The sequence below is a fragment of the Rhamphochromis sp. 'chilingali' genome (assembly GCF_963969265.1).
Source record: "Rhamphochromis sp. 'chilingali' genome assembly, chromosome: 3".
NCBI classification, from domain to species: Eukaryota; Metazoa; Chordata; class Actinopteri; order Cichliformes; family Cichlidae; genus Rhamphochromis; species Rhamphochromis sp. 'chilingali'.
This window is the reverse complement of record NC_137931.1, coordinates 46,482,102-46,505,081: the sequence shown is the minus strand read 5'-3', so window position 1 is coordinate 46,505,081 and position 22,980 is coordinate 46,482,102. Positions and strand designations below refer to the sequence as shown.

The following is a 22,980-nucleotide window of genomic DNA, read 5'->3' as shown; positions in this document are numbered from 1 at the left end:
TTATATCCTGTTCATATCCTGTACATAGCTTGTACTCACTACAGCCTGTACGTACTTATAGTTATAGAATATTCACAACATACTTCATACCGTGTACATTATAACATACCATAATAGACCCATTTCTGTAATATACTCACATATCTATATTATTGCTAATATATATTGTAATATATCTATATCACTAAAGCACTTCTGGATGGATGCAAACTGCATTTCGTTGCCCTGTACCTGTGCATGTGCAATGACAATAAAGTTGAATTCTATTCTATTCTAATTCTATCAGGACAGATGCACACAAACTGCAGTTTCACTGAGTGGCTGAAGCATACAGCAGCGACGCCTTTCAGCCTATGGCGTTATTTTTGTGCCACTATTCTGAGCGCACGTGAACAAACTTTGCAGGTGCAAGTGTTGCATTTTGAGGAGAAATTTATTTCGAGCAAAGAAAAGCTGAATTTGAGTGAACAAAATTCATTGCTGCGTACAAAAAATGTATTTCAGTATTTGCTATTATCCACACACACACAACAGCAGCCCCTCTCGCTCAGTTTTTGCATTTGTGCTCGCTCACAATGTGTTGCTCACGCTCTCAACATTTCTGCCCGTTCGCGCTCAACTCTTTCTCTACACCGTTATATTTGTGCCACAAAACCAAACTTTTTTTACGTGCGCTCAGAATAGTGGCAGAAAAATAACGCCGTGTTCAGCCTGCATACCCTCAAGTTTCAAAGCTGTAACATTTTGGGAGGAGTTTGTTTGAAACCTTTGCAAGAAGAAGTGGAATAGGAGAGGAGTTGTGCACTATAATCTTGAAATTGTTACTATCCTGCAGCTTTTCCTGCCCCTACTTTTGACGTAAACACTAAAATCTGTGTAACACTCTCAAAGCTCAAACTTCTTGGTATCTAGAAGCTTATAAAGACTGCTCATCTCTCAGCTGTTCAGAACTGTGTGCAGAGGAACTTGTAGCGCTGCCATGTGTGCACTGTGTCACATCATCACTGCGTCTTCAGCGCCAGCCCACACCTATCTGCATACTTTTGACTGGAAGGTGCAGCCCCAGAGGAGAAAAGCATGCAAATGCACATTTAACTTGGCACTAACACGTTCCCACATCAAGAGCACGTCTCTGAGTGGCAGGGCGGTCCAGCAGCTCGTACACAGGTCGCTCTTTTCAAGGCTGGACACACTGACTGGTGCTTATTCATCTCTACAGGTGCGGCTTTGAAATTCACGAGGGAGGAGAAAGTCAGCACAGTTTACATCTTGTACATCATAAGATTTGCTTTCTGTGGCAGAAACTGAGTTTTAAATGCACAGGAAAAATATTCCTGCTGTGTTGTTTTGGAGAGAGTGAAAGCTGAACTCTGTTCACTGTGACTGACAGTGCAGTTTTCTAACAATCAAATGAATACGTGTAATATGGCTAACTCATTTAAAATCCGTCAGTTTTCACAGTTGCCATCGTTTGTTTGACAGGAAAAGAAACTACCATCAGAAAGTCTGCCTGTAACATTTGCCTGTAATGTCTCTGGTTTAAGATAAGATAACCTTTATTAGTCCCACGTGTGGGAAATGTGTTGTTTCATGCACGAGTGAGGACGACACTGCAATTCAATTCAGCTTTATTTATACAGCCCCAAATCACAACAGTCACCTCAATGTGCTTTATACTGTAAGGTCGACCCTACAATAATACATACAGGGAAAATCCCAACAATCATATGACCCCCTGTGAGCAAGCACTGTGGCGACAGTGGGAAGGAAAAACTGCCTTTTAACAGGAAGAAACCTCCGTCAGAACCAGGCTCCGGGAGGGGCGGGGCCATCTGCTGCAGTCAGGTGCTTGATTTGCACGGTCAGCAAAAAATGAATTGTTTCAGCATTTAGTCTGAGTGTAGTCAGAAGTGATACCAACGATGCAATATTTGCACCACATGCAGAAATATTGCTGCTAATAAAACATCAGTTGGCTTTACCTACACATGACTGTCTTTATGCCGAACGTTCGGCCGAATAGCGTGATGGAAATCCCACAGCCGTGATTGATTCGGGCTCCGTCATGCTGAGGGAGTGTTTGATATATGAACATGTGTTTTCAATGCAGAAGCTTCCAGCTTGGACTCACTTGGGGGTTTCGCAGTTTGAGTCAGTACACCGACTCTCAGAAATACTTTGTTTTATCTCTCCATAAAATGGTAGCGAGCATCTCAGACTGATGACCTCCGGCACTATTAAACTTTGCTATTTGCTAATGAACAGTATATTTAGTCCTGAGTGTGCAGGGGTCCTCGCACTGTGTGCTGTGTCTGATTGGCTGGAATGATTCCTGCCTTGGTAAAGCAGGCCCTGAGCCCTGAGCCATGTCGTCCCTGTGAATGTATGTTAGCAGCTGGGGAGAGAATAGGTGGCTGTACTGTGTACCAAGCTGCTGTGACCTGCTGGTACTGTGCACAAAGCAGATGATCAGAGCTGACAACAGTGTCTTAAAGGAGAATGTTGTATCTCGAACGCAGCAGCGTGTGCTGTGCCATCAGCTCCTCCCTCTGGTCCACTTCAGACCGTGCACTCCAGCGAAGGTTGCATTACTCGTCATCGTGCATGTATGTGCACGTCGTGGTTGTGTAAATTTGATGTTTCCGTTTCTTCCTGTGTGGTTTTCAAAAGCTTTCAAACCTTTTATGTTACGCTGAGTTAAAATGTGGAGTTCCCAGTGTTTGCAGCAGGAGTGGGCTGGTAGCCAAACTCGTGCCACAAAGATCATCCATGCTTTTTTAAAATAAGAAGCTGATCTTGATCTTCATGATGTACACTTCTTGGAAGATTTTATCCCCCACAGAAAACACAAAGACGTCTCTGTTTGTCTATCTTCAGCATGTGAGTTTGTGCATTAAGGTCCCTGCAGGAAAGGATATCCGTGCATACATGTGGACTTTCCCGAACTTTATCTAATAAAGAACAAAGGAGCACAAAGCGAGACCTTTACTGTAACAAATGCCTTTTTACTGGCAAACATGAATCGGTGCCTGGTGGCCAAATGAGGGGTTGGCGTGTGTGGAGTTCTGTTTTTGTCAGTCCGACATACTCGACTGGAGAGAGGTTAGCTTGTGAAATGCTGGGGTCTGCTTTAAATTTGCACCTGTTGGCGACATGATGGATTGAGACAATTAGCGTCAGATGGCTCTGCTGCTGAGCAGCCTTCCAGGGGATACGCAGCCGACATCGTCTCCAACCTTGTCAACTTTCACCTTTCTGTGTTTTGTTCTCTTGTAATCGTTCTGCTCTCTACTCGGCTGCTTCTGCCTACAGTTCGGTCACTGTCGAGCACTTCATTTGAATTTCGAAGCTCTTTATCGCTCAGTTTTGGCTTTGTTGGTAGCGTGTTTATAGCCATCCAACAGAACGGCAGATTAAAACCTGCAGGCACTTATCATGTTTGAGTTCAAACAGAGTGACATCCAGTGAACCAGATCCAATGCAGGCTGGTGTTTAGAGCCCTTTTGTTTGTTGACTGTATACAGAGTTGGCTGCAGAGAGAAATGTGTCCGTGTTGAGGCTTGAACGCGATGACTATCTAATCTGAAAGGCACCAGGCGCGTCCTGATAGCCGACTTTTACAAACCGTGTGGGTCGTTTTAGAGATGAAAAGGGCAAACGTTGGAATTCAAATTGCTCAAGATGCCCTTAATCTTCCCCCTGATCCGTTTGTTTGGTTTGTTGCTGTTCGGTTGAGGCCGGAGCCAGCAGCGGTGTTTTGTAAAGGTTACATCTAAAAAAAGCAGCTTAATATATGCTGAGCCCAGCGTGGCTTCAACCAGCCCCACCGTCGCAGAGGGATGGACTTGGTTTGTAACAGTAACCAAGTGCTGCCTTAGTACTGAGCGGCCCAAAGTGTTCAATCCCCCACATCATTACACCAGCAGGAGTTATTGATACAGGGATCCAGGTTTTCACATCGTTTACATCAAATCCTCAGCCCACCGAGAGCCAGCAGACCGGCAGCGAGTTTCCTCTCTTCTCCAATCTGGTACCGAGTTTCCTGTTGTTGGCTCAGCACTCTGTGGGCTCTGTGGCTGCTTCAGGATTCAGTGTGGTGTGTGTTCACAGATGCTCTTCTATATTCGTTGGTTGATTCCTTCCTATCAGCTTGATTGTTGTTTGGTCAGCAGCTTCTGAAATACTCTTATTAGCCTGTCGGGCAATAAAGTCTCTCTCTTTCCTATTTTGTGCTTGCTTTGAACTTCAGCAGGCGATGGAGAACTAGAGGTAAAAAGCATCAGTGGTCACGCCCAAATGTTCGTCTCGTTGAATGTCTAAACCTCTCGTTGTTTGGCTTTATGGGCAGCAGTTGTTCAGGTGCAGCGTTGCTGCTTCAGCTCCTGCACATGCTGAGCGTGTGCTTGACCCCCCGTGTTGCTGCTTTATGGCAGACGAGCACCTTGGATGCATTTGAGTTTGAGTGTGTCAGTCTGGCGAGGGCAGACTGTATGAATTGAAAAAAAGGACCCAAAATGCAGACTCCAAGGAACAGGGAACAAAACTTGAATGTTAACAAAAGGTGAGCCGTTTAATATGGCTGGTAGAAAAGGTACAAACAAAGGGCAAGGCAAACTGAAGCAAAATTAACACAAACCTAAACTGGGGAATCTAAACAAACAATAAGAAAAACCTAGACAAGAAACTTGGAAGCATGGCGTGGACAACAGACGACCTGACAATCACACACTGAAAACAGAGGACTTAAATACACAGGAGGTGATTAGGGGAAGTGGAGACACATGAGGAAACAGCTGGCACACATGAACATAATGACGTCACAGTGGGAGAGTAAAACTGAACATGATGAACACAGAACACCAGACCTCTTCACAATAAAACAGGAAACATAATGAGACATAGACATGACAACCCGAACTTGACAACGTAAGACACAGACATGAAACGCATGAAGAGCAGGGGAGATTTAACATGGTTGGAAACACGAGGGGAAAATAATAACTAGAAACACTTAGGCATAATAATACAAACTTGATAACATAAGACACGCAGCATGAAACACGAAGGGTGAGGGGAAGCTTAAATACAGGGGAAGAAAACACAAGGAGTCTAATAACCAAATGAACTTAGATAACCTAATGAACAAAATAAACTCAAACTTAAAACGCTGGGTCAAAAGACCCAGGACCATGACAGAGTGAGGAAGAAACACTGTACAAATGATTATTTTATGAGTTCAAAAATCGATGCCAAACATTTTAGGAAAGTAATCTGTTTCTTCGGGCAGATGCTTCAGAAGAACGGCTGCAGATTCTTTCCAGGTATAGCACGTCAGCTTATGGATAACAGAGAGCTGTCCATCTGTTTAATGCTGCAAACATGAAGATAAATTTATTGTCTGAATTCTACTGTAGTTTGCTCCAAAAATGCCCGTCACAAACTTTAAGTTCTTAATTCTGCTGACACGACTATTTCAATAACCCCTTTTTCTTTCTGTCTATGCTCTTTTTATTTCCAGTTGCAGCGGCCCGACAAGGCTGCAGAGGCGGCTCACACCTACTTCCAGGCCAATCCAGAGCATGTGGAGATGGGCCGGGACCTGGAGCAGTACAAAAACCTGCAGGGCGTCGAGGAAACTCACTTTGTGGACCGAGAAGCCCGGCCTCACCAGGCAAGACACAAAACCTTAATCTGTCAGACATTTCAGTTTATTTGGGTTTCATGTCCTGATGCATCTTCATAAACCACGTGTACTGAATTTAATACAAAAAGCATTTCTGCCCGAGGTTTCACTTTTCCTACTTTGCTTCTTTCCAAAAGTTGGAAACCATGGGAAGCGGCGCTTCCTGTTTGAAGGGGCTTTGTGTTAATGGTGCTTGCAGTTTAATGACTGGAAACATCTCAGTGGCAGCTGTGGTGAAGCTGCCTCTGAGTGTCTCACTGAGTGAAACTTGTGCTTCAGTTCAAAGTTTTAACTGTGGATGAGTCCCAAGTGTTTCTGCTGAAGCATGTGCTGCCCCGCCCTTCCTCAGCGGCAGAACGTGACGTTCACCAGCTGTCATCATTATGGGAATCATATTGCTCTGCGACTATATGGCTGAAATCGTTTTTGTCTTGGTTATCGCCTCCTGTCGCAGCGCTCCTTCACAGCGGCAGTGCAGTTGTACGATAAAGGCGACTACGAAGGAGCGACTGCTCTCTTTGAGGAGGCGTTGGTGGAATACTACAAGGCAGACGTGGACTGTCGGGCGCTGTGCCAAGGCCCGCAGAAGTTTGAGGGCCAAGATCACCTCCGATACCGCTACAGCCTCCATGAAGTCGTATCAGGTAAGAAATCAGGCGCTCTGTCGAGGAGGCGTCTGGGTTCCAGTCTGCCCTTTGACCTTTGCTTTGCTCTCCCGCTTTTCACTGCAGTAAGCAAACAAAAGAAAGCAGTTGAGATCCAGAACCGAGGTCACGTCTTCTCTCACGTGTCCCGCGCAAAGTCAAAAGCTATGGCACGTCTGTCTGCACCAGTCAGAGTCGAGTTTGAGCTGCATGTTTAAGAGTCCCAATAAATCCCAGTTTAGTTGAGTCTGTTCAGAATTATTAGCAGAGCTGTGCGGTTAGCTCTGGGAGGCAGTCGACATGCTTCATAACCATGTTTGGCAGAAACAGCCTGAACCCAGGCCAGCTCTCTCTCCCGTCACCTCATTCCACTGCTGCGATCGTTGTTCTTGGCGTCTTTGCTTAAAGGAGCATTAGTTACTGGGCTGGGCCTGGGCTCATTAACTAAAATTGTAGTGACATCCATGCAATTATTGGATGTGTTTTGGTTTTTATTCATTCAGAATATGAAGGTTTCTGTAGCTGAGACTCGAGGTGTGACAGATAAAAGGAAACGTGTTGTGAAGCTGACTTTTAGGAGCTTTTATTCTTGTACCTGAACACACCACGAGATAAGCTTTTTTAAACGGTTCAGTGTTTTTCCCGTCGACAGTTTTGGGGGATTTTAACCACAAAAATGAAAGTTAGTGTAATTTACACAACTTTATCTCCCTAATGGCGTCTCTCAGTTCAACTCCAAAGGTCACTGGCAGCCTGGCGTCCATCACACTGACAGCTGGCGAAAGGTTAACCGCATAGCTTCATCACAAAATATTGTTCAAACGTTTTTAATGAGCTGGATAAATAACAGGCATTTATCTCATGCTTCACATACTGCTGTCAGTTTGTGTTGTTTCCGTAGACCTTAATGATCTTGTTGAACCAGATCACAGTTATAATTTTAGTATTATTATATTACACTGTGACTGGGCAGGGTGTTATTATCATTATTATTATTGTAAGAGTTTTGGAGTTTGAGCAGTAGCTGCAGGTTAGTCGTATCCAGGATGCATAAACGCTGAGAGGCTTTGTTTTACTTACAGTTGGAGGCTCATTTTCCACAGCGCTGCCACGGCACAGGCTGCGATCGTCATAATGCGCAACATGACTCGCATATACGGGAGTTTTAAAGGATTACTTTCTCCTTCACTGACCCAGAAAGTCAAATCCCTTTGCATGATTCAGATCCGACCTTTGCTCCTGCGAGAGAGTAAGGAAAGCGCTGCTGCAGCTGCTCAGACATCGCCTCAGTATACTTGCACATAAACGATGAGCACACGTCCTCATAAAGCACGCTCATCGAGCTCTGCTGGCTCTCCTCTCAGGGATCAACATGAGGAAATCATGTGCTGAGCCTTGTTTTTTGAATTTCCATTAATGTTTCATTCTACAAAGATCTGCCAAGACTGGAAACTGCGAGAACCTTTTTCATTTATTCATCAACGTTTTTATCCAGTTATTTTCCAAATTTGGACTCGGAAAGTTCTCAGATGTTCTGTGTTTTAGATTAGACTTTACTGGGACTCGTCAGTGTTTTGATGCCCTGAGATGAGCTCGGGCTCTTTTCCATTAGACCAGCTGAAAGTCGGCCTTTAATGTGCGTAAATCCCAGATCTGGTCTCATACCATCTGTATGAGTTGCAGTAACTATAACATGAAGTTTGTTATGTGTGTATGTTGGAGTGCATTTATGGCGTGTCTGTGCACTTTGAACACAGGACATCCTGTAACAGGATCCCTCCTGCGGCTTCTTTCAGGCCTATTGTCAAACATCTTTTCAGTTTCTGGAACTATGAACATATAAAGCAACAACATGAGAGTTCGTTCTCTGCACGACCCCGTGGTTACCTGCCTGGAAGAGTCACGTCCTCGTCTCACAGCAGAAGGAATTTATGCTAAACTCAAATCAAAGACCAGCTCTGAGATCTTTCGTTGTTTGCAGATCACTTCACTCAGGTGCTGCACTGCGAGCACGAGTGTGTCAGAGACCTCGCCACTCGACCCGGCCGCCTCTCACCTATGGAGAACTACCTGCCTCTGCACTACGATTACCTTCAGTTTGCCTACTTCAAAGGTAGGTTGTTCTTTAGTGTAAAAAATGGTGACTGCACAATACTTTCAGACACTGTCTGTGTGAAGCTCAGTCTGACTGCACAATTATGAAGATGGATCCACCCATGAGTCCAACGCCCACACAAACACAGACATGTGTGTACACGAAGGCCCCACGACCACAAAGAGCTGCAGACGAGTGGATCGGCACGCCGGTCGAGTCTCACCTTGTATCACGAGCATCAACGGCGTGGCTGAACCTGATGCTGGTGCTCTGTGGTGCGCGCGAGTGTGAAAACATCTAAACGAGGGAGTGAAGAGTTCAGCACAGAAGTGTTGGCACGGCAACAACGCGTAGACGGGAAAAGATGGCGCTGAGGAGTTGTGACATCACTGATTATCGTGATGACCTGTAAACATGTGGCTCCAATAAGGAATCGTGGATCAGTGGGTCTGAGTGTGGGTGTGTCTCTTTCTTTGGCTGCTGTGTGATAATAATGGGAATGACTCAAAAATCAGACTTAAAAAGTTTGAACTTTTGTCCGACATTGTTTTCTCGATAAAAAGTTCATGCGCGGAGCGCTCGCGCTAACATCCTGTTAAAGGTTGGAAGTTTAAGGCAGGTGCTTGTTGCCTGCGAGGCAGGAACGTCGCTGCCTGTGACCTCCTGCTGTTTCACTCCTCAGCACCAGCAGGACTCATACCGTTGCAGCTTTTTCCTAAACACGTCAGTGGCATTTTCTCAAAGCTCCACACTCTGACGCCTGGGAGGAGATAATAAACTGCAGCAGAGGTAGGAGAGCTTTGGTTAACCTTCAGCCTCTCGTCAGGAGTGCGTTTGTGCTCGCAGATGTCTCAGGAAGCGCTCGGTGACGGGCGCTGGTCTCCTTCTGTTGTAGCAACCTGAGCCTGTGTGTGCGCCGTCTCCACTACGTCAACCTTTGGCTTTGTTTGTAATGAGAGTTTTGGAACGTCAGCTGTGACACATGGGTCTCATATACTCACATACTCCAGTCCTTTCACAAAACACTCGGTACACACTTTGCACATGTGTGACATGCATGATACAGTCTACTCCTGTGGAAACTCCAAGATAAAACTCCTTCATTTGCTTTGTGTGTCTCTCTGCAGCGGGCAGGCTGGAGGAGGCGCTGCAGTGCGCCCTCACCTACCTTTTGTTCCACGAGGGAGAGGAGTTCATGAAGGAAAACGCCGATTACTACAGAGAGGAGCTGGGACATGATGCTGAGCCACGAGAGGTAAGGAGCTGATGTGTTTGGACGTGAAGACACCAGATGAATTTAGTGAATGGGCCTCTAAATTAAACTTCATAAGAAGAGCAACGTGTCGAGTGTGTTTAGTGTCTGTGCCCGGCTACGTTACTGCTCGAATATGCAGGATGTTGCATGAGAGAGCTGCGATCATTTGTTTTGGCCTCTGTTTGTTTGAGTTCGTATGTAAAGATGGAAGTTTTACCGATGAAAGTAAAAATGCAAATAAAACACCAACAAGTCATTTGAGAAGATTTCACTGAAGCGACTGGAAGGCAGGTGGCGTGGACACAAAGTTCGAGTCTCAGTGACCTCTGACCTCAAGGTCAGAGGTGATGTTTCCTGAAAATCTTGTGAATGCGATAACTGGGGAACAAGGTGACGTAGGATTTTGAAATTCATCCCATATGTGCATCACTAGGAGGCTGAGGGGTAGCACTGATCGCCGCCGGTACTTCTTAATTATCTGCAGACGTGATTCTGCTTGTTCTTTTCCCTCTTTTCAAAGACTCAAAGCTGGACGGTGTAATCAGGTTAATCGAGGCGCTCCGGGCTTTATGCGGTTTCTTTTAAGTTATGAGAACAAACTCTTTCAAACACCTTTCTGCGCTGAGAGGAATGAGGCTGAGGTAACTGGCAAGTGCGTCAAAGAAACAGTAAAGATTAAATAAAGGCTAAAGATTCCACTTGAGATGGATGTGCAGTAATGTAACAGGAGTGTTGGCGTGAGACGTCCGGGACTGGAGAGGAAAATCAGAATCAGAATCAGAATACTTTATTGATCCCTGGGGGAAATAATTTTTTGTTACAGTGCTCCATTTTAAACCAACATTAAGACAAGACAGACAATACGCTAACTAAGAATAGTACAATATATACATATATATACATACATACATACATAAGTCACTTATAAATAAATATTTGGAAAAGAAACATGTGTAGTTGTAGCAGCAAACAGTGTGTTAAGAAAAGTGTGGATTTAAGGAAACCCGAGGAGACGAGAGGCAGCGGCCCTCCTGCTGTATGTCTTGGATGAAGCAGCTACTTGCCACTTGGCAGCTGCTGCCTCTTCAAGTTTGCTTTTCACTCGTGTACGTTTTCCATCCAGCTGGCAGCACTCGGCACATTTCACTCTATCGACATGCAATGTTTACGGCAACATAGTTTCCCCTGCCATCTTTTTTATTGTTATTCTGAGTAACTAAAGGCTAAATGTCTGCAAGCTAGTGAAAATGAAATCTGCAGAGGCTGACTACTGCTCATCAGCTACTTGTGCGCTGAGCGTTTGTTCTTCCTAAACTCTGATCAGCTGCTTTAAGAGGGAAACGCTGCCTCAGTCCAGCTCCAAGTAAACAGCTTTTCTCCTAAAGCCTGTTATTCATTAGAGACACTGTGTGTGTGTGTGTGTGTGTGTGTGTGTGTGTGTGTGTGTGTGTGTGTGTGTGTGTGTGTGTGTGTGTGTGTGTATTGTCTTTCCATCCCCATCCGTTTACAGAAGAGTCTCTGGGCCGCAGACTCTCTTCTTCTGCGTCCTCTCCCTCTTTTGGGGAGAGTTCGTTTACAGAGTCCGGGGTCCCGTGCCACGTCCGACCGCCTCCCCGCTGATGAGTCTGGCTTCTTAGGCACTCGGGAGGAGGAAAAAATCACAGAAGTGTGTGAGACACTGTGGGAGCTTTAGATCTTATACAATCCACCTCAATGCAGAGCAGCTCTCTGTGTTACTGCAATATTATTCTTTTTTTACCCTGAGGAGGGAAAGTTTCCCTCTGAGAAAATGAGCAGAGTTCATCACAACCATTAGCCCTGGCACTGAAGCGCAGAGAGCCAAAGGAAACACGGTCTCATTCTCATTTCCTTCATACGGACAAGAGGAATACCCTGTGACTTTTAGAGCTTGGAGAAATTATGGACAGACCTCTGAGTTATCTAGGACTCGTATTAAAATATGAATAATTTTGTCTGAAGGTGTTTTATGCACGAGAGATCAAAATAAAACCGTTATTTATTATTTATAACATAGAAATAAATCAAATGTTTAAAGTGAGACATGTTTACTGTTTGCTGCCATCTGATGCCGTTGTTGTGTCTCTGCAGTCGAGGGTTGGAAAAGTAAGTGGAACTAAAACAGAAACAATTTGCAACTAATTAGTTTGGTTGTTATCAGGTGAGTCGACAGCAGGGTTTTAACCTCAGAGAGGTGGAGTTTGTCAGAGAGCAGAAAAACAATGCAGATGACATTTTCCTTTACTCTGTTCACCATAAATCCTTTTTTGTTCAACAGAAAGCTGCATGGTACCTGAGGAGGCACAAACAGGAACTAAAGCTCCTTCTGATTGGCAGCAAAATCATGGGTGCAGAATTCACAGAAGGGGTAAGTTATGCTATTAAACCCTGGAGCAGCCTTTGAGCGCTTAATAACAAACCGACGTTCTTTAATTTTGTTTTCCCCCAAAAATGAAGGAGATTTAGTTTGTAATTTAACGAGCAGTTGTTGGTAAGTGAGTCCGTATGTTTGTGATGCAGAGCAGATCTCCTGCAGAGTGTGTAGCAGCCTTAATGCGCCCCTGCTGCTGCTGGCTCATTCAAAGCAGGGGTAACAGGTGTCTGGCATGGCTGCTGCACGTCTATCTGCTCAGCTAACAGCGCCACCTGCTGGCCATGCCGCCACACGTAACAATACATGCACATTTACAGTTTCTCTTTTTCTTTCAGAACTACTGGAGGAGCACAGGTGGAAGAGATGACTCAAACAGGTGAAACACTGTAAACAACGTGATGTGTATTCATCCTTTTGTTTATATTATATTTGTCTGGTAATGAACTGCCTTCAGTTCACAAATCCAAAGTTTCTAGATTAAAGGCATGTGCTGGTTCGCCCTCGCCACGCTCGCTCAGCTTTATAGACGGACGTTTTTAAATCTGTGTGTCAAACCTTCAAAGGGCACGCTGGTTTGTTCCAGCTCCAGGCAGGTGGAGATGTCTACGAAGCTAAACACAGTTCCAGTATTTGTGTTGTGAGCTTTAAATTCAGAAAATGTTCGTACTGCTGTTCCTGAGTGGGTATCTTCACACCAGGTTCTCTCCACATTCAGCGTTCCCTCAGGCACCGATGGCTGGATGGAGTATGTTCCCATCTCGCATAAGAAAAATGTCACCGTCACGTCTCCGCAGAGTCTCAAGGAAGGTAAAGTTTGGTGCTAACACAGCAGAATGAGGAGCTAAAAGGATGAAGACCACCACTGGCTGAGATAACAGTCTGCATTCTTCCCATGCTGTGATCTGGGCAGGGGGCCCCTTGTTGTACGAGGGCGTGCAGCTGGTGCAGAACTCGGCGGCTTTGAACGGGACCCAGCGGGTGCTGCTGGATCATGTTTTATCTGAGGAAGAGTGTGCAGAGCTCAGACAGCTGGCACATGTAAGGACAGTTTTACAGATCGTGCATTTGTTTCTGTCTCAGTGTGTGAAACTGTATTTAAAGTGGTTTTTGTATTCTTGTCCTAAAGACTGTCACGATGGCAGGAGACGGTTACAAAGGCAGGATGTCCCCTCACACTCCCAATGAGAAGTTCGAAGGAGCCAGTGTGCTTAAAACCCTGCAGGTAAACACTGGTCACTAAACAAACAAGTCTCTAATTTCCAGTCTGGTTATGAATGTTAGGACAAGCTTCATAAACTGTAAACAGGACTGTTAGGTTACCTTCACTCTGATGGCGTTTACAATTTCCCTCTCTCCTCCCAGCACGGCTTTGAGGGCAGAGTGCCAATGAGAAGTGCTCGCCTCTTCTACGAAACCAGCGAGCGGGCGAGACGAATCATCGAGTCGTATTTCGTGCTAAACTCCACGTTGCACTTCTCCTACACACACCTGGTGTGCCGGACAGCCATCAAAGGTCTTCAGCTGATGCCAAAACCAGTGTTTAGTAAAGGAAATAAAATGCTGCCTTTCACACCAATGATTTCAAATCTGGTCGTTAAGTGATGACGTGACAAATCCTACTTCCGGGCCTAAAGTAGTCTGCGTTTAATATGGCTTTTGTGTTGTTAACATGTTTAATGTTTTGTATTTTCTTCTATTTGATCTCAAAAAGCTCCTAAAACAGTCAGTGATTGCTGTTGACCTCCCTCGGCTTTTATTACCGCTAATCATTTATTTAAGCTCAGTTTTTAAAACCTTAGGATGTAACTACAGCCCAGCCCATGCAGCAGTATATGAATGACTAACCTCGTATTGTGGATGGATTATCTCAGTTGTTCTCTGGCTGAAGTTTGGTCCTTTTACAGCATCCTGCCATGCGATTACATTTGTTCCTGACCACCGAGAACACTCACGGTAACTTTTATCGAGTGGAAAAAAAGTTAGCTTGTTTATATTATGCTAACATAGCTGTGTCGCTAGCGGTCACGTAGCACATCATTATATACCAGCTAGCCCAACTTCAGTAACCCTACAAACGTCACTGCTGTTTAGTTTTCTGTCTTCATTTATGCTGGAAGTGATAGCAGAGCTGTACGTTTTAATTTGTTTCCAAAACCCCACAGTCAGGACATGCTATACTGTATTTAGATAGAAGCTAGCGAGCTAACTCCCTGCTAACTTCTAACTCCGTTAAATGTCATAAATTCCGTTTTCATGGATGCCTGGATGATAAACTCAATTGTTACACCTGGTAGAGCAGAACGCTGATCATTTTATTAAAGATGAAAGACTTTAGACAGTTTTTCAACTCTCAGTAATGCCACAGTGATCGTTTGATATATGGACCTGCAGCGGAGTTTAGGCCCAGACACGGCTAGTGACGTCAGACTTTACGACCGGATATCCAGGAAGATGGATGGTTGTTGCGTTTACCGTCACATGAAAAGCAGTGTTGTCATTTTTCCCTTAGGTCAGCAAGATCACAGGAATGACCTGAGCCATCCCATCCATGCTGACAACTGCTTGTTGGACCCTGATGCCAATGAGTGCTGGAAGGAACCTCCAGCTTACACAAACAGAGACTACAGGTACGAGGTTTATCCAGACTAAAGTGTTTGTGAGGTTTGTTTTATACTGTGAGACGTTCCTGTTTCAATGTCCTTCTTTGTTTCAGTGCACTGTTATATCTAAATGCCGACTTTGAAGGAGGGGAGTTCATATTTACAGAAATGGATGCCAAAACCGTCACGGTGAGAAGTTTGCCCAGCAAAGATGATTTCATAGCTTTTATTTGTTTTGCTTCCAAACACGTTTACTTGTAAGTTCGTGTTAAATGTTCTTGAGCAGTAGTTCTTCAGGCTGCTTTATCACTAGTTTTCAGAGGAATGTTTTTTTGTTTAAGCCATTTAACACATTAATCATTCAAAGACAACCTGGCAAGGAACTCATTTTAAATTGAAACCAGCCAAAGGACACATTGTTGCCCTTTTTTTTTCAGCTGAGTCTAAAATGCTAACATAGTCTGACAAGCATGAGTATTTTTGCACCAACAAGGTGTTTCACAGAGTTGATGGCTGGAAAGCTGGAATATCCCAGCATGGTGTGCAGGATCTGGACCGTTGGAAACCCAAAAACTCATGAACATAATATTTACTTTAAAATCCTAATAATGTGTGAAGTTGATGATTTTTAAGTGTCACGGTTTATCTTCAGCTTTGTGCTCACATCACAAGATCATCGTAGCCTCACATCTGTCCTTCTGTCGTCCCCTTCAGGCATCAGTGAAACCAAAGTGTGGCAGAATGGTAGGTTTCTCATCAGGAGGGGAAAATCCACACGGCGTGAAGGCCGTTACGAGTGGACAGAGGTGTGCTGTGGCTCTCTGGTTCACCCTGAACCCACTCTACAGAGAACTGGTAAAACGTAGCTTCTTTGTCTACATCTGCTGGTGGAGTGTCTAGTTACCGTCTTTGCAGAATAAACTGAGAGAAGTAACTGGTTACACTGTAACAGTGTCACATTGTTACTCAGTTGGTAGAATAAAAACTACCTTAGTTTCTAATGGAGGACGCTGTCAGAGGATTCAGTGCTGGACACTTTGTTTCGTGCACTTTGTTGTCGTTCTATCAAGAAAAGGTTCAGGTGTTCTGTCGATATGTCAGGACCTCTTAAGAGGCAGGAGTCATGTGCCAGTGATCACTGTGTACTTAATTACATGCTGCTGTATTAAAGTCTCAACAGTAGAACAACTTATTATGAAAAGTAATCCTGTGTGATACTGGTTATACGGGTAGAAATCACTGGGACCGTTTGGAAAGGAAGAATGTTTTAACCAAAAATGTACAAACACAAAAAAATCTCACCGAATTTGTGCTGTTTAATAAGTGTGTTGGACAAACTGTTTCCTGCTACAGGAGCGACTGCAGGCGGACGAGGTGGTCCAGGCCCTGGACACGCAGCATGTGTTCGGTCAAGGTCTCAACATCAACCCCAAAGATGAGTTGTAGAAACGTCAGAATGGCGCCACCTTCTTCAGTCAAACACTTGTATATGTTATTTATTGAATGACCTCTGGATCAGAACATTTCTATTTTTCTACTGTTTTGGAAGTGCAAGGTCAATGTCGTTTTGTGTTATTTTGATTTTTCCTCCTGCTTCTCGTTCAACCTTGAGTTTACATTTTGGTTCTTGGGCGTTCGATCCAATCACAGCCTCCGTGTGTTTGGAACGACACGATGTCGTCAGCTTGTATCTGTAATCTCACTCAACTGTGAAGTATCACTGCTTTGGTCAACAGACTTAAACACCAACATTTTCACTGTATGTTCATATATTAACTTGTGTCTTCACAAATGGTACAGGCAAGTATGATATTAAGCACATTATCCCTTTTTATTAGTTTGTATTTCTATGACTGTAATATATTTTTAAATATGCGGTGCACTGTTGTTTTCTCAGTCTAAAATGAGACTCATCTGAATAATTAGTGTCTTGTTGAATATTTAAGTGAAACGGGAAACATCTTTAGTCAGTTTAGTTCATTAGTTGTAATAAATCACTGCACAACACTGCCTAAGATGCTCACTGACACGAGGACAGAGTGTGTTTGGTTTTTCATTGTGTTTGTCTTGTAATGACAGCTGCTGGCTACATTTAATATAAGAAACTTTTTTTCATAAAAGATGCCAATTATTCCTGTTTCAAGGAATACGTGTTGAATAACGGTCTTTTATTACTTTGTGTGGTTGGTCCAGAACGGTCGAGTCGTGCACTGGAGATCAGGTGGAGAAGAAAAATAAATAAGAGTAACTTGGCTTTTCTACGTGGGTTCAAAATGTTTTACTGTTTAATTCTGAAATGCTGAAGAACACATGTATGTGTACATGCCTATAAAGTAAAAATATTTCACGTGTTTTGTGTCCCTATTGTTTTGTGTGTAATTACGTATAGCAACTAACAATACTATTTATCAGAAAACGTATTTATGTAACCAAACTCTCAGAGAAAAGACAGACGATAGGAAAAAGGTCATTTTTATTCAGGATTACATCGCAGCACTTTGTCAGGAGCTCCGCCCATACTCACAACTTGTGCAAGCATTTACTCAAACCATGCCACACCTGTATTTCCTGTTATTCAGTTATTTACAGAGGAGAGGTCACTGTGGTACTTTTACAAATGTACTCGAGCTCAAAAATGACGAACAAGAAACTCCACCAGGGCCCTGCTACAGAAACCAGGGTCAGTAAACTCTGAGCTTGTGCTTCCCGCTGATCAGAACTGATCATGATTCACCATAGCAGGGAATCCAGCCACCCACCCATCTACCCATCCATCCATCCAAACAGCCATCCACCCACCCACCAATCCATTCATCCACCCATCCCCCCATCCATCCATCCACCCACTCATCCATCCAGCCACCCACCCATCTACCCATCCATCCAGCCATCCATCCATCCATCTTCCCAGCCATCCACCCACCCATCCATCCATCCATCCCTCCACCCACCCATCCATCCATCCACCCACCCATCCATCCACCCATCCATCCATCCATCCATCCATCCACCTACCCATCCATCCATCCATCCATCCACCCACCCATCCATCCATCCATCCCTCCACCCACCCATCCATCCATCCACCCACCCATCCATCCACCCATCCATCCATCCACCCATCCATCCACCCACCCATCCATCCATCCATCCATCCACCTACCCATCCAGTGGACTGAGTCATATTTATCGTAAAAAAGAAAAGAGGTGGACAGAAAAGTGTCATTGAGATATTTAGCAGACAGCTGCCTTACTGACCACAGAGTCAGCATGTTACAAACATGTAGCCAACAGATTTTGAGTTGTTAATAAATCTACAGTGTGTGCTGATCACATCCATGATCCAAGGCTGGTTGATTCTGAAAGCACTCGTGTTAAATGCACCACTAAACTAAACCTGGGGTTTCATGTGCATGTTAATGCATTCTGCTACACACTTTGATATTAACCCTATCAATGAGGAAATGAAACAGTGTGTCGGGGGGAGTCAGAGTTTCAGTTAACCCTCTTTCTGGAACAAATAACCTGGATTTCGCTCATCTCGTGTTTAACAAACTTGGGAGTTTATACCTGCTTTCTGTAACGAGCCCGAGTCCTTAGTTTGAGTTTGTGGGGACCCTGATTAGAGGTAACATGTGGCTTTGGTCGGCGTGCCGGGTTGGTTCGGCTCAGAAGCGGTAGGCCAGCTGTTCAGTGACTCTGAACGGTTTGCTTTCACTGGCGGTGCACATCAAGTCCCTCATGCGCCGCGCACGCCGCTCCTCTAACACCAGCCTGCGGGAGTGCTCTCGGGCCGCCTGCTGCTCCGCTCGCTTCTCCGTCCGCTTTCGCTTCAGCCACCTGAGGGAGGAAAAAGGTATCTGTCAGTCAGCTGATACTTCCAGCACGCTTTCAGAATATTTGCCCTTTGTAGCCAGATGAGGGCTGCATCATTAGCCTGCTTTTTATTATTAATATTGTCTAAATGTAACTTTACTCCTGACAGGATATAAATCAACGAACCAAAATTCAACCTGTAAATCTTTAACTTCACCTTAGAGCAGAAACAAGCAGTGACAGACGTGATTGTCTCTACTCTTACGTGTGCCAGGAAGTCATCATATGAAACTTTCTGCAGGTTACGAAGTTTAAAAGCAGACGTACAGTTTGAAAGCCTCGTCGCACTCCTCACGGCTGTGTAACAGGTACCCACTGTCCTCCTCCAGCCTCTTGAACTCCACCAGCTGCCTCTCCTTGTGCTGCTGCTCCTGCTTCCTCTGAAGCCATGACCTGAAGGCCTCCTCCGGGTCCGGGTTGGAGTCTCTCTAACGGGGGACGCAGAAGCAGCGTATTACCATCCTCAGTCGGGTCACTTTTACCGGACACTTTCTTTGTATTGCATCAAAGTTTAAGACACGGAAAGTGTTGGGGGGAAAAGTGGTCCTCGTGTAGCGACTGTGTTATGAGCTTACTGTGCCCCCGTGTGGCCATACTTGACAATTCATTCTCTCGATTTCCTGGGCTCTGTGGATCCTTCTCTCCTCCTGAAGCTGCTCTTTCTTCCTAATCAGCCAGGCTTTGAAGGCCAGCTCGTTCTCCTGCCTCTTCAGCTCTTCTTCCTCACGCCTCCTCTGTTCTGCCTGAGAAACATAATAACTGTGAAGAAATGTAGCAACCATAGCCAGACCTTTTTTTGAAATGACCTAATTCGCTGCATTTCCTACCTCTCTGGCCAGCCTCTGCTTCCTCTCCTGGATCTTCTGCAGCTGCTCTTTCTGCTGTGGGGTCAGGGTGTACGTGGCCTGGCTGGGTGTCTCCGTGGCAGACTGCACCCGCCTCTTGCTGCTTTTCCTCTGACTGCCTCTCTGACTCTGGCTGGCTGAGCTAGGCCTGCTCTTTGGTTGTGCTGGAGGTCTGGGGGCCCGAAGGTGATCTATTGCCTGTGGAAACAAGGAGGAGGCAGCCCGAAGGCGAGGAGAAGAGGAGGAACTGTGGATCTTAACAGAGTTTACATTTTGCTCCTGAACACGAGGCGAGGAGCGTGAACTGTCACTGAAGTTGTTCGCTAAAGGAGGGAAAAGGGCTTGACTCTCCACCTCTTTCAGGCTGACCAGGTCAAACTTCCCGTCCTTCTCCACAAGGACTCTGCCCTCCTTCATCCCCTGGCCTCCCTCGCTGCTCTCCCCAGCCCTGCCAGAACCTCCTTCAGAACTCCTGCTTTCATTGCGAGGTGAAATCTTTAGCTCGGACAGCTTTCCCGACACTTCAGTATCTGCCGGTGCATCCTCAGCTCTTTCCTTGCTCCCATTTTTCCCCTTTACTTCATCGCTGCTGCCATCTCTCTCAAACTGCAGCGGAGGCACCACCAGGTCCACCAATGTCTCTTTAAAATGCAACCGCCTCCGTCGTGTCATATCTGGCACTTCCTGATCCTGCAGCTCCCGGTTAGCCTGCTGGATCTTCTCGAGGATGTACTTCTTCTCCTCGTCTGTTTGGTCATCCATCCCTGGAGGAGGTGGGGCTGTAGGTGATGACTTACTGGGACTGTCCCTGTCTGAGTCATACTCCAATGGTTCCATGGGAGATGGCCACCTCTCTTCATCTTCTTCCAGTTGCTCTGTTTTGTTGTCTCGCTTTGTTTCCTTGTAGTTATTCTCCTTTCCTTTCATTCCCTGTCGTTTCTCACCCTCCTCCAGTTCTTTGTCAATGTCTGCCTCTATGTCCTCATAGTCAGAGCCCTGTGGGGGATAAGACAGACGTACTTTGCATGCATTAATTAAGTCTGCATATAAATGAAGGTGCAACATCAATACTGAGCAACAGATAACAGGTATGTTTTATTTTGCTCATCAATATTACATCCAGCAGTGGAACAGTGAAAGTATGCCGCTGCATTTCAGCAGCATAGGTTTCACATCCAAACTCGGTGTGCCAGGTCTGGTAACTCAACACTGCTCGCTGTCACACTTTCACAGAGCAGGCTCAGGTATACACACCTCATTCAGCCTGCAGCAAGTAGAGCAGCATTCAGATATATACTGCATGCTAAAAAGGAAAGAAAGATTAGAAAGACGAGATGCAGGAGATGTAATGTCAGACCTACCTGGTCCCCGCTCCGGCCTTCCTCACTGATCAGCCAGTCCAGATCTTTCTCAAAGTCGTCCTCGTACTCCTCCTGAGTCTTTGTGCAAACTGTTTCGCTCATCATCTACCACCGAACTGAAAGAGGGGACGGAAGGATGTGACGTAATGCTTATAAAAGTTTTTCTCCCTGCACACACTCACACTGTAGCACCCAAAGAAAGTGAAGTCAAGCCTGAGACAGCACAGTGACGATGCGATCATCGCTGTAGACCGTGGAGATCACCTGTGCAGCCCAACCACACCTCAGGTTTAAAATCACTGATGATTATTTTCTGCTCACTGTTTTCTGTGAGAGGGTGACTTGGCTTCAAGAGAAAAGTAGCTGTTTTATATTATTCACTGAAGTCTAATAAGTACAGATCACAGTGCAGAAAGCACCCTGCAGGATACATCTGGGATTACACGGTGAGCATCTTTCCTGTAGAGTAAAACGTGCATTGTTCTCAAACTTGAGGCTTAAATTTCCCTTGATTTAAATCTTAGTATCTGACCTGCTGTTTATGATGCTGCATTTGTGTGGATTGTGTTGTTATATTGTTTTTATCTGCTGGTTGTGTTCTCGGGTTTCTCTTGTAGTGTTTAATCACAGAGAGGCTGCCACCAACAGGTTGGATGATTTCTTGACTGGTGCTTAATACATGAGACAAAAAGTGCATAATCATAGTCTTCCTCATTAAATACATTATTTGTGGTGATCACACAGAAACCTGAATAAATCCAGTGTCCCTCTATAATATGTGCTGTTTATTTTATGCCGAAATATAACAGTAAAGGTCAGAAAACAAAGGAGGTACATATCAGCACAGATAACCTTATTTACCCAAGTGTAGGAACATGACATCCAGCCAATGATGGCTGATGTCCAACGACCTGGGCACCACTAACAGCTCGTTAACATTAAGTATAAAGAATAATGCAAAGATCAGCACATAGAGGCAGACCGGCGTTATTCACAGCGGGCCTGTGCTTTAAGAAAACTAACAACAGACAATCCAAAAGAAATATATTTCTGTGTTGCAGCGTTTGTGAGCACCTGTATTTGCCATGTTATGGTAAAAACTCCATCACAGCCACTTTTAAGTGGGTTCATTTATATGTTAGGTATAAATCTGTAGCAGGGCTTTGTGCCCATCTCATGTATTAGATCAAAGTTGAATAGCTGTCAAAATCTACAATTCTTTTTGGCTTTAATACCTATATAATATCCCTCACTTGCTAACATCTATAGATTTATACGCGCTTTTGATTCAGTGCATGTGTGTTTGGGTCACAGCCGCTTCCACCAGGCAGCTTAAAACACAGAAACAGAGTCGAGTCGTCTTTAGCTTTTACTTTATTTGTTTCAATCGCTTTATAGCGTATAGAGGGCAGGCTGAGAGCAGACTGGACCCAGTCGGATTACATCGATCGGTTTTAAAGCAGCAGTGTAAAATGTGACAACAGTGATGTTAAACTCACCAGCAGCAGCTCTTCCTGTTTCAGTAAAACAACAAATCGACCGTCTAACTGGCCTGCGTAGTCCCCGCCGGCCTGTGGAGCAACACCTGTGCACATAATCTGCTTCAAGCCTCTCCACGGCCCCTAAAAGGTTTAATAGACACGTCGTCATAGAGACCAGCAACACGCTTTACACATGCGCATGCGCACGCCACCTGCTAAACGCATTCACAAAAAAGAAAATCTCCATGAACACAGCGTAAACATGAGGGAAAAGCCAGGGGGTGTTAAAAGGCCGTAAATATTTAATAAAGTAAAGTTATTAAATGAGTTATCTGTTCCTCCAGGCTGAGGTCGATTAAATTTAAAGCACTATAGATAAACTGGGTCCTTTTGTGCGAGTCTTTCCATTATTGCACATTTTTATGACTAAACAAAACTAAAGCGCACATTTGAGCCCGGATAGGCTGCACTTAGAAGATTGCCTCTTTATCTACGGTGAGAATAAAAAAACAAACCAATTCCAAAAATGTCAGGACGACGTGTAAAATGTAAACAAAACCAGAATACGAAGAGTTTAAACACTGATATGTTTTCTGTGTTATGTTCTGAATAAAACTTGGGTTTGTGAGATTCGCGAGTCTTTGCATTACGTTTTTATTTGCATTTTATACGTCGTGACATTTTTTTTATTTAAGTTTGGGTTTTATTAAAGAATAAAAAAGGCAGGCAAGTAAAACAAAATCAGGCA

At 44.7% G+C, this 22,980-nt stretch overlaps 2 protein-coding genes across 6 annotated transcripts in view; one reads left to right on the top strand and one right to left on the bottom strand.

The window, feature by feature from the left end:
* The window catches only part of p3h2 (prolyl 3-hydroxylase 2), a 45,207-nt gene extending 28,187 nt beyond the window's left edge, over nt 1-17,020 (top strand). The window contains exons 2-16 of one of the 4 annotated variants that reach the window (XM_080878955.1): nt 5,519-5,671; nt 6,138-6,327; nt 8,309-8,440; nt 9,550-9,677; nt 11,188-11,343; nt 11,974-12,063; nt 12,405-12,445; nt 12,785-12,876; nt 12,980-13,107; nt 13,196-13,291; nt 13,432-13,582; nt 14,579-14,696; nt 14,783-14,858; nt 15,384-15,524; nt 16,023-17,020. In XM_080878955.1, the coding sequence (XP_080735081.1) occupies nt 5,519-5,671; nt 6,138-6,327; nt 8,309-8,440; nt 9,550-9,677; nt 11,188-11,343; nt 11,974-12,063; nt 12,405-12,445; nt 12,785-12,876; nt 12,980-13,107; nt 13,196-13,291; nt 13,432-13,582; nt 14,579-14,696; nt 14,783-14,858; nt 15,384-15,524; nt 16,023-16,115 (1,785 nt within the window). In that variant the 3' untranslated portion in view covers nt 16,116-17,020. The remainder of the gene's footprint in view (nt 1-5,518; nt 5,672-6,137; nt 6,328-8,308; nt 8,441-9,549; nt 9,678-11,187; nt 11,344-11,973; nt 12,064-12,404; nt 12,446-12,784; nt 12,877-12,979; nt 13,108-13,195; nt 13,292-13,431; nt 13,583-14,578; nt 14,697-14,782; nt 14,859-15,383; nt 15,525-16,022) is intronic. The other 3 variants (XM_080878956.1, XM_080878957.1, XM_080878958.1) reach the window with 3 other exon arrangements.
* A 767-nt stretch (nt 17,021-17,787) lies between these two features.
* ccdc181 (coiled-coil domain containing 181) lies at nt 17,788-22,442 on the bottom strand. 2 transcript variants are annotated; one of them, XM_080878960.1, is made up of 6 exons: nt 22,251-22,442; nt 20,752-20,867; nt 19,373-20,386; nt 19,142-19,288; nt 18,813-18,973; nt 17,788-18,509 (listed from the first exon to the last, which is right to left on the bottom strand). In XM_080878960.1, exons 2-6 carry the CDS (start codon nt 20,854-20,856, stop codon nt 18,338-18,340), a joined length of 1,599 nt encoding a protein of 532 aa, XP_080735086.1. In that variant the 5' UTR covers nt 20,857-20,867; nt 22,251-22,442; the 3' UTR covers nt 17,788-18,337. The 2 variants fall into 2 exon arrangements, with proteins under 2 accessions (XP_080735086.1, XP_080735085.1); XM_080878959.1 differs by having other exon boundaries at nt 19,121-19,288; nt 22,251-22,441.
* Between the last annotated feature and the right edge of the window lie 538 nt (nt 22,443-22,980).

Bases quoted from the DNA above. Each gene is read 5' to 3' on its own strand.
- ccdc181 (XM_080878959.1), bottom strand. From the start codon at position 20,856: ATGATGAGCGAAACAGTTTGCACAAAGACTCAGGAGGAGTACGAGGAC. The intron at 20,387-20,751 runs GTAGGTCTGACA...TATCCCCCACAG, and splicing joins AAGGCCGGAGCGGGGACCAG to GGCTCTGACTATGAGGACAT. The intron at 18,510-18,812 runs GTACGTCTGCTT...TTCCTCCCTCAG, and splicing joins TGCGACGAGGCTTTCAAACT to GTGGCTGAAGCGAAAGCGGA.